Source organism: Euphorbia lathyris, chromosome 2 (assembly GCF_963576675.1).
Source record: "Euphorbia lathyris chromosome 2, ddEupLath1.1, whole genome shotgun sequence".
NCBI classification, from domain to species: Eukaryota; Viridiplantae; Streptophyta; class Magnoliopsida; order Malpighiales; family Euphorbiaceae; genus Euphorbia; species Euphorbia lathyris.
This window is the reverse complement of record NC_088911.1, coordinates 108,977,546-108,992,766: the sequence shown is the minus strand read 5'-3', so window position 1 is coordinate 108,992,766 and position 15,221 is coordinate 108,977,546. Positions and strand designations below refer to the sequence as shown.

The 15,221-nt window shown below is 40.0% G+C and overlaps 1 protein-coding gene and 1 pseudogene across 1 annotated transcript; both read left to right on the top strand.

The window, feature by feature from the left end:
* Window positions 1-9,111: 9,111 nt before the first annotated feature.
* Window positions 9,112-11,204, top strand: LOC136219397 (chalcone synthase 1). Its single transcript, XM_066006793.1, has 3 exons — window positions 9,112-9,349; window positions 9,437-9,951; window positions 10,582-11,204. Exons 1-3 carry the CDS (start codon window positions 9,172-9,174, stop codon window positions 11,056-11,058), a joined length of 1,170 nt encoding a protein of 389 aa, XP_065862865.1. The 5' UTR covers window positions 9,112-9,171; the 3' UTR covers window positions 11,059-11,204.
* Window positions 11,205-12,578: 1,374 nt separating this feature from the next.
* On the top strand, window positions 12,579-14,002 carry LOC136219399 (chalcone synthase-like; annotated as a pseudogene).
* The last annotated feature ends 1,219 nt before the right edge of the window (window positions 14,003-15,221 follow it).

The window sequence follows — 15,221 nt, the reverse complement described above, 5'->3', positions numbered from 1 at the left end:
TCGACAATGTATGCATTGATTTTTATCGTCATACATCACATTCTGTGCTTTGTTAATCGTTTCTTGATTATCACAATGTACGCAAATTGTGGGCACATGCTTTATCCATTCAAGGATATCCTCCAAGAAATTTTGTAGCCACTCGACTTCTTCTCCATTTTTATACAAGGCTACAAGCGTAGACTCCATTGTGGATCTGCTTATTATCGTTTGTTTTGAGAATTTCTAGGAAACTACTCCTTATACTAGAGTGGACAAGTATCCACTTGTACCTTTGTAATGTTTCATATCAAATATCCAACTAGCATCAGAGTATCCTTCCAACTCAGCAAGATCTCTCGTATAATGCAGTCTATAATCACGAGTGTATTGTACCTAAGTATTCTAATGATAGTTTTCTAGTGATTCTCCCATCTATTACTCGTATATCTACTTAAACTGCTTATAGTGAAAGCGATATGAAGTCATATACAATTCATGAGATACATTAGACTACCTGTTATCCTTGTGTATTTCACCTAGTTAATGATTTTACCTTTATTTTTAGAAAAATGTTGGCTAGTGTTTATTGGAGTCCTAGCTTTTCTAGAATCATCATTACTAAACTTTCCAAGTATCTAGACCAGATAGTGTGACTAAGTCAAGATGAGACCTTAAGTGAATGTTTAATTTGGATGTCCAAAATTACATTCGTAAGTCTCATTGATGTAGATTGAAGTCGGGTGAAGGTTTTAATCGTAAACCAACAAAGATTACAAACTTCTCTAGCTTAACTAGAAGGTTGAGTAAACCCACAAGGATGAACCTTGGTGCTCCAATGCAGGCTTTCAATTTCAATATTATCAAAGTTAGCAAACATTACAAAAAGAGAGGCTTAAATACTTCCTCCAAACATATGAAAAAGTACTAAAAGCCCTTGAGTAGGGTTTCCTAGAAAAGCATAACAATAAGGGCAAAATGGGGAGGCTAGGGAATAATGGTAGTTTAGTAAATAAAAGGGTGATGGCAAAGTCGTAATTAAGAAAAGTGAAATGGTCCCCCTTTCATGGTGAGAACTTGGAGGGGAAGCAATCTCCAGCGCAGTACGCCCCGCGTACCTGGGCTTACGCCCCGCGTATGTGAGTCCCTGAGCTTGGGGACGCTTGTTGATGCTCCTTACGCGTGGCATCTTCCGGACTACGCCCCGCGTAGTTCAACTCCTAGACTTGAGGTTCCGTAGGGTGAGATATACGTGTGGCGCCTTCGGGGTTACGCTCCGCGTAGTTAGGCTCCTGAACTTGATGGTCCTTTGGAGTGGGATCTACGCATGACGTCCAAGGCGTACGCACCGCGTACTTGACTTCCTGAGATGACTCTCGCTCGAAACTGCTACCCACGCCCCGCGTATCTGGTTTAGTGCTGTTGCCATTGTTTTCCTCCGTCGGCTCCTCTCGTGCCTCATGTTTAGTATCCGGGTTCGTCTTCATGTTTGAAGACAAGATGCCCTCATCATTCTCCCCTTCTTTGAAAGAGTCGGACTCCGTCTTAGGTCCCGGGGTTGGTAGCGACCCGTCCGGCTTCCACAAGCTCAAATCCTGCACATTAAAAGAAGAAGACATCTTCCCAAGCCAATTGGGGAGGGTTAGTTGGTAAGCATTGGCACTAATTTTCTTCGTGCTCCGGTAGGGGCCATACTTCCTCTGTCTCAACTTGCTACTTGGGGCATGCACGAGCCGCTCATTGCCTAGGTACACCATCACCTCATCCCCGACCTCAAACTGTGTATCTCTCCGGTGTTCGTCCACTTTGACCTTAATTTTGCTATTTTTCTTCTCAATGCTATGTCGGACTTCTTGGTGCATTCTATGGTAGTCGTTGGCCAAGTTGTGGGCAGCTATACTCTTCTTCTCCCCTTTTGGAATCTCTCCCAAATCAAGTAAGTGGTTGGGTGCTTTGGTGTACACAATCTCGAAAGGCGACTTTCCGGTAGTAGAACTCACGATAGAGTTGTAAGCGAACTCGGCTTGGGCGAGCACATAATCCCACATCTTGGGCTTGTCTCGGCACTTACTTTTTAATAGATTTCCCAATGTCCGGTTCACCGCCTCAGTTTGTCCATCTATTTGGGGATGAGCCGTGGTGCTAAACTTCAAGGTAGTCCCGAGGATGGTCCAAAGAGTCCGCCAAAAGTGGCTAACGAACTTGGTGTCCCTATCCGACACTATACTCTTTGGAACCCCATATAGTTTCACCACCTCTCGGAAGAACAGCTTGGCAATGGCGGTGGCGTCATTCGTTTTTCTACACGAAATAAAATGAGCCATTTTTGAGAATCGGTCCACCACTACAAAAATGGAGTCCATCCCTCGTTGTGTCCTTGGTAGCCCCAACACAAAGTCCATGGAGAGATCCTCCTAAATGGTTTTGGGTATCGGGAGATGCATATGTAGTCCGACATTAGTGACATGCCCCTTGGATGTTTGGCACGTGTCACATTGCTCCACGATGTATGCCACATCTCTCCTCATCCTAGGCCAAAAATAATGGGAGCTAACTGCTTCGAAAGTCTTGTCCCTTCCAAAGTGTCCTCCTAACACACCTCCGTGTAGCTCTCGGATCACCCTTTCTCTTATAGACGTACTTGGAAGACACAGTTGGCTACCCCTCATGAGAAACCCGTCCACTAGCTGATACTCGCCTCCGTTTGGTGTTGTTCTTACACTTCTTCCACTCACTGCTAAAGTCCGGATCCTGAACGTACTCCTCTTTGACATGCTCAAAATCCCCTAACTCCAAGGCGACAGTTTTCAAAAGGGCTACCCTTCGGCTTAAGGCATCTGCCACCTTGGTTTGTTGACCCGCTTTGTGGAGAAGCTTGTAAGGGAACTTATCCACAAAAGCGGACCATCTAGCATGCATGGCGCTCCAGATTTATTTCTGACTCCCCAAGTACTTGAGGGCTTGGTGGTCGGTGTACAATATGAATTCTTTCCCAATGAGGTAGTGCTCCCACGTCTTGAGAGCCCGCACTACCGTATAGAACTCCTTGTCATAGGTGGCCCATTTTAGCCTTGAGTCACACAACTTCTCACTAAAATACGCAATGGGCCTCCTCTCTTGCATCAGCACTCCCCCAACTCCCACTCCACTCGCATCACACTCAACCTCAAAGAGCTTGTCAAAATCTGAAAACGCTAAAACCGGAGCAGTGCTTAGCTTTTCTTTTATCAAGGCGAAACTGCTCTCTTGTGCTTCTTCCCACTTGAAGCCTCTACCCTTCTTCAAACACTCGGTCATAGGAGCCACAATGGCGCTGAAATTTAGGATGAAACGCCTATAGAAGGTACCCAACCCATGAAAGCTTCTAATATCCCCAACGGTCTTCGGAGTCGGCCACTCCCGAATAGCTCTAACTTTCTCTTCATCCACCCGGATACCACTCCCACTGACCACATACCCGAGAAACACCAAACTCTCCATCACAAAGTCACACTTCTTAGTGTTGGCAAAGAGTTGGTTCTCTTGGAGCAAAGCTAGCACGGTCCTTAAATGCCCCATATGCTCCTCCAACGTCTTACTATGGATGAGAATGTCATCAAAGTAGACCACCACAAACTTCCCAATCACCGGACGCAATACTTGGTTCATCAACCTCATGAAAGTGCTCGGTGCGTTGGTCATCCCGAATGACATCACTAGCCACTCATATAACCCATCACGCGTCTTAAACGCCGTCTTCCATTCATCTCTCGCCTTGATCTGGATTTGGTGGTACCCACTCCTCAAATCAATCTTGGAAAAGACCTTGGACCCACTCAATTGATCAAGCATGTCATCAAGTCGGGGAATCGGAAACTTGTACCGAATGGTGATCTTGTTGATGGCTCGACTATCTACACACATCCGCCATGATCCATCTTTCTTTGGTGTCAACAGTGCCGACACCGCACATGGACTCATACTTTCTCTAACATAACCCATTCGTAGCAACTCCTCCACTTTCTCCTTCATCACTTCACTCTCCTTGGGACTCATCCGGTAGTGAGGAAGGCTAGGCAAACTAGCTCTCGGCACAAGATCGATATGGTGTTGGATGTCCCGTAGGGGTGGTAGTCCATATGGTAACTCCTTCGGGAACACATCACGGAACTCATTCAGCAAATTTCCCACTTCTTCCGGGACTTCCTCCTCTTCGCTCCCTACTCTTTCTGACGGTGTGCTAGATTTCACCATCACTATGTAGACCGTTTGACTTTCCTCACACTTGTTTATAAACGCCTTGTGAGTTGGGCAAACGATCAAAGTAGATTTTTCCTTGCCTTTGGATTCTCCTACAAGCGGTGTAAGCACATAACGAACCCCATCCTTCACAAACTGATATGTGTTCTTTCTTCTGGAATGGGTAGCATCTCTATCAAATTGTCATGGGCGTCCCAACAATAGATGGCAAGCATCCATCTCCATAATGCCACAATAAACCTCATCCCGGTACTCCCCTATCTCAAGAGGAACCCTACACCTTTGGGTGACCTTCATCTCTCCCACATCTTTGATCCACCCCACACTATACAGACTAGGATGCACCTCAATCACTAACCCAAACCTCTTAGCCACGGTGTCGCTAATGATGTTCTCTTGGCTACCACTGTCAATGATCACATTACATTTCACCCCTTGCACAAGACATCGAGTTCGGAACAATTGATGTCTTTGGTCTGTCTCCACCCTACTCGAGATCAGGAGTCTTCTCACAACATGTATGGCTTGCCCCCCCTTCATACTCTCCCGCATACTCATCATCAACGGGGTCACAACAAACATCCCCTTCCTCATCGTACTCATCATCATCTTCATACCGCTCAACCATGTTGGCGCTTCTCCTCTTGGGGCACTCATTAGAACGGCGACCCGGCTTATTGCAACGGAAACATTTGAATGGAGCCGGTCTCGCATAGGGGTTGTTGCCCCTAGGGGGTTGTGTCGCCTTAAAAGGCCTCACATCTCCACTAGGTGCCTTTCCCGCACTTGGCGCCTTCAGATCGCTTGAACTTGCAATTCCTTTGCCCTTATCAATCCCCTTGGGAGCTCCTCTCCCTCCATATGCACCTTCAGTCTCGGTTCTCCTATAGCCTTCACGTCCTCTCACACTCAACTGTGATTCGGCCTTCAAGGCTAAATTACGGGCGTCTTGCACCCGAATTACCATTTGTGTCCCGATCCGGTCTTGGATGTTGTACGTCAACCCTTCAAGATACCTTGAAATCTTTTGGCTTTCGGTTTCCGACAAGTTAGCCCTTGCCGAAAGCCGCAAGAACTCCGAGGTGTACTCGTGCACGCTCCTTGCACCTTGAGAACAATTCCGATAGGAACTGTAGATGTATTGCTCGTAGTCGGGTGGCATAAATCTCTCCCTTAACATCGACTTCATTCTAAGCCAAGATCTAATCGGCTCCTTTCCTCCTCTTCTTCTACCTTCTTTCATGTTATCCCACCAAACTGAAGCTCCTCCTTTCAACCGATAAGCCACTAAGCGGACTTTCCGGTCCTCCGGTATCCCCGCATAATCAAAGAATCGCTCCACCTCTAGCAACCAATCAAGAAAACCTTCAATGTCGAGTTATCCTCCAAACGTTGGTAAATCCACTTTTAGCTTGAAGGCATCATCCCTCTCATAATTTCCCCCATAGGCCATTCTCAAATTCGGTTCTCCTTTATATCCGCCTCTATCATTACCTCGACCCCCCATACGGGTCATTCAAACCAACATTCTCCCTCTCATAAGCACCTACAACATTATCATGCACAATATCCATATTCCCGGCATGCACATGCGCGGGACCAACAACATCATTCATATGCATATGATCTCTATATCTATCATTCACAACATCATCATCCACTCTAATCCCCATATTTCTAGCAATCCTAGGCATCTCAAAATCATCAAACAAATCTCCATCGCTATCACTATCAACGTTTCTAATGTTCACGGGATTAGTTCGTCTAACCTCTTGAACCCGAAGGTCCATTGGCTGTGGTGCATGGTTTCTTCTAGGAGGTGGTGTTGGTTGTCATTCAAGTTGGGGACGGACTTGCTCCTCATGTCGCCGGTGGGGTTCTCCGGTGAGGAGAGCTTGGTTGTTTCGACCCTCAAGCTTTAGCCCTTCAATGGCGAGAAGGATATCTCGGGTACTCGTGGCATATCTCTCATCCAACGCCCTTAGAGATTCCGTTAGATGCTCCACATTGACATCTAGTGTATCTACTCATTGCTCCATGGATCCGGTGGCTTCATTTGTGATACGTGGTTGAACCATTTCCGAGAAGAAGTCTCCGGGAAGGAAAATGACTCGGCTCTGATACCAACTGATGTAGATTCAAGTCGGGTGAAGGTTTTAATCGTAAACCAACAAAGATTACAAACTTCTCTATCTTAACTAGAAGGTTGAGTAAACCCACAAGGATGAACCTTGGTGCTCCAATGGAGGCTTTCAATTTCAATATTATCAAAGTTAGCAAACATTACAAAAAGAGAGGCTTAAATACTTCCTCTAAACATATGAAAAAGTACTAAAAGCCCTTGAGTAGGGTTTCCTAGAAAAGCATAACAATAACGGCAAAATGGGGAGGCTAGGGAATAATGGTAGTTTAGTAAATAAAAGGGTGATGACAAAGTCATAATTAAGAAAAGTGAAATGGTCCCCCCTTTCATGGTGAGAACTTGGAGGGGAAACAATCTCCATCGCAGTACGCCCCGCGTACCTGGGCTTACGCCCCGCGTGTGTGAGTCCCTGAGCTTGGGGACGCTCGTTGATGCTCCTTACGCGTGGCGTCTTCCGGACTACGCCCCGCGTAGGTCAACTCCTGGACTTGAGGTTTCGTAGGGTGAGATATACGTGTGGCGCCTTCGGGGTTACGCTCCGGGTAGTTAGGCTCCTGAACTTGATGGTCCTATGGAGTGGGATCTACGCGTGGCGCCCAAGGCGTACGCCCCGCGTACTTGACTTCCTGAGATGACTCTCGCTCGAAACTGCTACCCACGCCCCGCGTGCTTTTAGGCACGCCCCGCGTATCTGGTTTAGCGTTGTTGCCATTGTTTTCCTCCGTTGGCTCCTCTCGTGCCTCATGTTTAGTATCCGGGTTCATCTTCATGTTTGAAGACAAGATGCCCTCATCACTCATACCATTAATATCAAACTTTGAGTTTAACATGTCATTGGTACTCTATCATCTTCTTATTACTTCCCACAATGAGTATGTCATCAGCATACTAACACAGAATGATATATTATTCTTTTGTAGTTTTGATATATAGGCATTTGTCACACATATGAAAATTTGTCACACTTGTTTATTTTATAGTCATTTTCCATCATAACATCATCAAAAAAAAATTATATCATTATTTTAGTGCTTGCTTTAATCCATATAACGACTTCACCAATTTGCATACTTTTCTTTCCTGATCTAGAGATACAAAACCTTCAGCTTGTTCCATCTAGATCTCTTCATCCACATCCCCATTTAGGAAAACTGTCTTAAAATTCATTTGATATACTTTAAGATTTTGTAGTGCAAAAATTACAAGTATCATCCTAATGGAAGTTATTCTGGATATACAAGAGTACATTTAAAAGTAATCAAGGCCTCCCGTCATAGAAAATATACCAATATGATCTCATACTTGTCAATTTTCTATATGTTTTTCATTATCTATTTGAAAATCATTTAGAACTTAGTTGTTTCGTTCCTGGAGGAAGGTCCACCAATTTCCATGCATGGTTATGCATGATGGAGTCAATTTCACTCCTTATAGTCTCTTTCTATAAAGGACTTTCTATCGAGCTTACAAACTTTCTGTAATTCCGAGGTTCAATCTTTATTGTATATGTTACAAAATATGGTCCAATAGAATTTTCCAACATTTCCCTTTTACTTCTTCTAGCCTCTGTCTCCCTTTCTTCTTCGGCCTCAACTTTGTTCTGAAGGTCTTGACTGTTTTCATCAACACTTTCTAGAGTTCGTCTGGGTTTGGATATAGCCTCATATTTCTTCCATGGAAATGCGTTTTAAAAAATAAGGTATTCTTTGATTCCATGATTGTGTTCTTGTGAATCTCAAGATTTTTCGATTCTATCAAATGAAAATACAGTCTGTCATCTTTAGACCTATTCTTAGAACCTGGTCCATCTACAATGAGAGGGTTAATCATATTCTGAAATTTAAATTAAGTTAAAATAAAAAAATATAACATATGTATCAAAACAGAAAACTAGCAAGCAATAATAATTTCAAATTTTAATTGTCTATCGAAATTAGTCTGAAAATAATTCGGTAATCCAGAGTAAAAAATAATCACTTTTGCCTGTTTGGAAAAATAAATTTCTATCTTAAGACATATATAAAATTACTTTTAATGGTTGAAAACATATATAGTACCTGTTTGGTATTTTTTATAACTTTTCTGTTTTTTCGATCCAAACAGTAAAATATAAGTGTTTGATTAGAATTAAAAACTATTATTCATAGCTACTTTTGAAGAAAAATCAATTAAGTTGTACGAGTTACCAATAAAAACAAACAGTAGATAAGCAACAATAATAAATAATATATATGAACAATTGATCTAAAAAGGTCTAATTTCATTTCATTAAATATATAAAATGTGTAAAATTTATTTCCAGGTCTGACAAATCATATATATATTATCCTTTTTATGACCAACACTTAATACATGTATAATTAAAATTAATTAATAATTTAATATATCAAATTAAAAAATTAAATAAAAATATCAATAAGAGTTAGTAATAATACCAATATATTTTGGTTAAAAAAAAATAATACCAATATATTTTGTTTTTTCCTCCTTTAATTAGCTATCCCACAAGACAGGGAAACTTTGAAATTAAAATTGTATTTAATAGACTGTCTTGTGGTAAGTAGGAACAAACCCAACTTCTAAAATATGTGATCACCAAAAATATTGCATTAAACTTACCAAACTTGGCACGTGCCACCAAGCACCCTCAGTCTCCATTTTATTATTTTCACGTGATCTTTCAGCTACCCATCTGTCAACCAGTTTCTAGTTCAATTCATCCATAAATTTCTATAAATAACCTCTACACTGCTTCTCAAAATTTATCAGTCAATACTTAGAGCTACTTTACTTGCTTCTGAATTGAGAAAATGGTGTCCGTAGAGGAAGTGAGGAATGCACAGAGGGCGCAAGGGCCTGCGACGATCTTGGCCATAGGCACGGCTACTCCCCCGAATTGCGTAGATCAAGATACGTATCCAGATTATTATTTTCGCATAACAAACAGCGAACACATGACCGACCTCAAACTGAAATTCAAGCGCATGTGTAAGATTTATATCTTGTTAATTTTTGTTGGGATATTTTCGAATTATTATTATTATTTGGGAATAACTTGTTTTAATTAATTTGCAGGCGAGAAATCCATGATCAAGAAGCGTTACATGCACTTGACCGAAGAAATATTAAAGGAGAATCCTAATATTTGCGAATACATGGCTCCTTCGCTAGATGCGAGACAAGATATAGTGGTGGTTGAAATACCAAAACTAGGCAAGGAAGCTGCCACGAAGGCTATTAAGGAATGGGGTCAACCTAAGTCTAAAATTACTCATTTGGTCTTCTGTACTACCAGTGGAGTCGACATGCCTGGAGCTGATTATCAGCTTACTAAACTTCTCGGTCTTCGTCCTTCAGTCAAGCGGCTCATGATGTACCAACAAGGTTGTTTTGCTGGTGGAACTGTCCTCCGTCTGGCTAAGGATCTTGCTGAAAACAACAAAGGTGCGCGTGTCCTTGTCGTTTGTTCCGAGATAACGGCTGTCACATTCCGCGGTCCTAATGACGCACATCTTGATAGCCTCGTCGGTCAGGCGTTATTTGGTGACGGTGCTGCTGCTATTATAATAGGCTCTGACCCACTGCCACAGGTAGGAAAAAAAAACTTTAAAATTTATCTATAAATATCTACTAAAATGAAAATATCAAAATTTTAATTTTTAAAAATATCTTTTAGAAAAATATAGATAAAAGACATCCTAACTACTGTGTTACTCATTTCAATTTTGGTGGACGGAGTTTCACAAATTGTATTGCAATACATTCATGATTTTTTTTGTGTCACATTAAATTCATATGTACCAAATTAACTAGTCATCATGGATATCTAATTTAGTTAAATAGTTAGTATAAGATTAATTTCTTTATTTTCAAATAATTGTATATACATAAAAAATTGCTTTTGAATTCTTAAAAATATAAATTTTAAAGTATATAAGATGAATAATATTATATTAACCGAGTACGTTAATAGCTGAATTTTTTTCGTTATCAAAAGCTTAATAAAAAAAAGTTAATGTATTGAAATGAAAGATTACGAGCTCCATCTATGATGAGTAGTTCAAACCACTAAAATTATTAAAAAATGCTTTCCCTCAAAAATATATAAATTTAGTTTGGTTATTATGAATTAAATGTAGGTCAAAGATTTAAAAGATAACACACAAAAAAAGAAATTGGTATATTTTCTAAATACTTATTTTTTGAAAAAATTATTACAGGTAGAAAAACCATTGTTTGAACTAGTATCGGCAGCCCAAACAATTCTCCCGGACAGCCACGGGGCAATAGATGGCCATCTCCGAGAAGTTGGATTGACATTTCATCTGTTGAAAGATGTTCCTGGGCTAATCTCAAAGAACATTGAGAAAAGCCTAATTGAAGCATTTCAACCATTAGGGATTTCTGATTGGAATTCAATATTCTGGATTGCTCATCCCGGAGGACCTGCGATTCTCGACCAGGTAGAGGCCACACTCCGCCTTAAGGAAGAGAAGCTTCGGGCCACCCGCCATGTACTCTCGGAGTACGGTAACATGTCTAGTGCTTGTGTGTTGTTTATATTGGATGATATGAGGAAGAAATCAACTGAAGAAGGGATGAAATCCACCGGAGAAGGGCTTGATTGGGGCGTTCTTTTTGGGTTCGGGCCTGGACTTACTGTTGAAACTATTGTCCTTCACAGTATTGCCATTTAGAGGCTTGACTCAGTGTTAATTGGCAACACTTATTTTATTCTTAATACTCTCTTATGTATTTTGATTTTCATTCAATGGTTGTGTTGTTGTGGAAAATATAAATTATCCCACCATATATCATAAGTTAAAATTACAAGTTATTATTACTTTTTTAAAATAAATGTGTGAGCTTTTATATATATATATAGGTAGAAGAGATTGATTTTTTCATAAAAAAAACCAATAACTTACAATAATCTACAACTTATCGATGGTTTATTGTTGATTTATGGACCACCTAATGAGTTAGAAGTTTTTTTAATTAATAAAAAAATTGAAATTTTTAATTCAAAAGAAAATTGATGAATACATATACACGTGTGTTTTTTTTATCTGGTACTAATGAATGATTGATAAACTATTAAAGTGTATATAACGAGATTTATAACTATACAATATATAATTATATTTAGAGTTAAATTATGTCCAACTTGTGAATGTTAATATATACTCAAAACTATTTATGACGTAGGTAAAATTACTCGGTCAATGTTGTTTGAAAGTTTTTTTTCGTCTTATCATTTTTAATAATTAACAACTTCATATACATCAAATCAAATGAAATTCTTGATTGAGTATTTAATTTACTGTTCTGTTGCAAATCATGTGATAAAGGAAATAGAGCATAAAAATTTGTTGGAGAAAAGGAAACTGTGTAACTCTTAATAGCTTTAATAAATAAAAATTAAATTAAAGTATTTATTAACTTATCTAACTCTCAAGTAGACCTGTTCAAAAGCCTACTGACCCGCCCAGCCCGTCCAAGTCCGCTTTTCAAAGATCGGGCTTAGACGTATATGTTTTGTAATAGGCCCGACCCGGTCAAAACCCGTTTAGGCCCGAATATAGAGTAGGTTGGGCTTGAGATTTGTCTCAAAACCCAGGCCCAGCCCGGCCCGAAATTTTAACAATAACTTTAATTTAATAAATTTTATAGTTTAATAAACTTTATATTCCAAAAATAAAATTTTTAAATTTCTTCAACATAAAAATTCTCAAAACATATATTGTTTAGAATTGGTGAACATGTACATATTTTTTGTTACTGTTTTATTTATTACTATCAAATGAGTACTTTTTTTTATTTAGGATTGTTAATTGATTTTTATTGGAATAATCTTCTAAAGTTTAGTTTATTGTATTTTATTATTTATATTTTTAGTTTAATTTTAATTTAAAAAAAATACAAAGATTAGTTGGGCCGGGCCGGGTTGGGCTTGAGAATTAGTTCTTTTAGCTTGGCCCAGTCCGATCCGAGCCCGTTGTAAATATAGTGCGGGTTAAGTTGAACTTGGACAAAGCAATTATATGACAAGCCCGTTTAGGCCCGGCCCGGTCCATGAACAGGTCAACTCTCAAGCATTTATATATTTCTTACAAGTACATTAATTCTAACAAAAACTTACCATACTCATATAATGTTCACTTTATAATTTGTATAAATAACCTCTGTATTGCTTCTGAATTTACTTGAGCTGATTGTTTCCATATCCAATAAGAAAATGGTGTCTGTAGAAGAAGTGAGGAATGCACAAAGAGCGCAAGGGCCTGCCACGATCTTGGCCATAGGAACGGCTAATCCCGAAAATTGTGTAGATCAAGATACGTATCCAGATTTCTATTTTCGCATAACAAACAGCGAACACATGACAGACCTCAAACAAAAATTCAAGCGCATGTGTAAGACTTATATTTTGTTAAATTTTGTTGGTATATTTTCAAATTATTATTATTTGGGAATAACTCGTTTTAATTGATTTGCAGACGAGAAATCCATGATCAAGAAGCGTTACATGCATTTGACCGAAGAAATACTAAAAGAGAATCCTAAAATTTGCGAATACATGGCTCCTTCACTAGATGCAAGACAAGATATAGTAGTAGTTGAAATACCAAAACTAGGCAAAGAAGCCGCCACAAAGGCTATTAAGGAATGGGGTCAACGCAAGTCTAAAATTACACATTTAGTCTTTTGCACTACTAGCGGTGTGGACATGCCTGGAGCTGATTATCAACTCATTAAACTTCTCGGACTTCGCCCCTCTGTCAAGCGGTTCATGATGTACCAACAAGGTTGTTTTGCCAGTGGTACTGTCCTCCCCCTTGCTAAGGATCTCGCTGAAAACAACAAAGATGCATGTGTCCTTGTCGTTTATTCCGAGATAACAGCAGTGACATTCTGTGGTCCTAGTGACACACATCTTGATAGTCTCGTTGGCCAGGCTTTGTTTGGTGATGGCGCTGCTGCTATTATAGTAGGCTCTGATCCAGTGGCACATGTAGATGGAATTGACTTTTTAATATTATTACATTGAAATACAATATTATTTATAAATATATACTAAAATTAAATATTAAATTTTTTTCATTTTTTTAAATTTATAAAACTATGTTTTTGTGAATACTAATTTGAAAGAAATTGTTTTAGGTAGAAAAGTCGTTGTTTGAACTAGTTTTAGCAGCCCAAACAATTCTTCCAGACAGTCACGGGGCAATAGATGGGCATCTTCGAGAAGTTGGACTAACATTTCATCTCTTGAAAGATGTTCCTGGCCTAATCTCAAAGAATATTGAGAAAAGCCTAACCGAAGCATTTCAACCACTAGGGATCTCTGATTGGAATTCCATATTATGGGTTGCTCATCCTGGAGGACCTGCAATTCTTGACTAAGTAGAGGCCACGCTCCACCTTGAGCCTGAAAAGCTTCGGGCCACCCGCCATGTACTCTCGGAGTACGGTAACATGTCTAGTGCTTGTGTGTTGTTTATATTGGATGAGATGAGGAAGAAATCTACGAAAGAAGGGATGAAATCCACTAGAGAAGGGTTTGATTGGGGAGTTCTTTTTAGATTTAGGCCTGGCCTTACCGTTGAAATTGTTGTCCTTCATAGTGTTTCCATTTAGAGGCTTGCATTGTAATGTTAATTGGTAACACTTATTTTATTCCTCTTTCTCCTATCTACTTTGATTTTCATTGAATGGGTGTGTTTCTATGAAAAATAAAAAGTCCAACTATATATCATAAATGAAAATTTACAAATTACTAGTACTTTTATATTTGTTTTTAGTAGTATTGAGGGTGGTTGCTTTTGTAAGCAAGTCATTTTTGCGGCGCTCTCATTTATACTTATTTGTCGGGTCTCTTTGCTAATCCAGCCAATAGATATCCATTTTTGTCCAATCCTCTTTTTAAGTTTTTAATAAATGGTGTTCAAAATTTCAAAGAATTCGTGAATCAAGTTTGAATGTGATGAGGGGCATCTTTCCCTAGGATCGAGTCCGAGCGAGGGAAGTCGGAGGAAGAACCAAGTGCGAGCAACAAGCGAGTAAAGAGGCCCAAACAATACAACACATCTGCTCAGACACGCCCCACGTGTACTTGGACACGCTCCACGTGTATTTGATATTGATCCGGCGAAGGTCTGGAAGGTCACCTATGCAAGGCTTGGATTGGGCACGCTCCGCGTGGAAGAGAACACGTCCTGCGTACTTGAGGGTTTGCTCCGGAGAAAGTTCATCAGCCAAAGTACGCCCCGCGTACTTCTGGGCACGCCTCGAGTATAAGGGCTACTGATCCAAAGAAGCGCTCATCAGCCAAAGTACGCCTCGTGTACTTCTGGGCACGCCTCGAGTATAAGGGCTACTGATCCAGAGAAGGGCTCATCAGCCAAAGTACGCCTTGTGCACTTCTGGGCACGCCTCGAGTATAAGGGCTACTGATCCAGAGAAGGGCTCATCAGCCAAAGTACGCCTCGTGTACTTCTGGGCACGCCTCGAGTACTTTCACTTTTTCAGGAACTTGTGCCTTACTCCAGCTTCCTTGGTATTTGCACATTTGGTCCCTCAGCTCCTTTCCCACTTTCATACCAACCCCCTCCACTTACCTTTACCTCATTTACCCCTTATCTTTATGCTTTAATTAATTATATAATCTACCCTTTATGTAATTAGCAATTATGGTTTTTGAGATGATATAAATTCATCTCTTTCTTGTAATTGTTCTTCAACTTTTATTCAATCAAAAATATAATTCTTCTTTAAGAAGCTTGTTAAGGTTTATCCTTCAACAATGGGGATTTTGTTATTCCTATGGATTTAGTCCATAAATTGGGATCCACTCCTT

Coding starts and splice junctions, on each gene's coding strand:
- LOC136219397 (XM_066006793.1), top strand. CDS start 9,172: ATGGTGTCCGTAGAGGAAGTGAGGAATGCACAGAGGGCGCAAGGGCCT. Junction 9,350..9,436: donor ACTGAAATTCAAGCGCATGT/GTAAGATTTATA, acceptor ATTAATTTGCAG/GCGAGAAATCCATGATCAAG. Junction 9,952..10,581: donor GCTCTGACCCACTGCCACAG/GTAGGAAAAAAA, acceptor AAATTATTACAG/GTAGAAAAACCATTGTTTGA.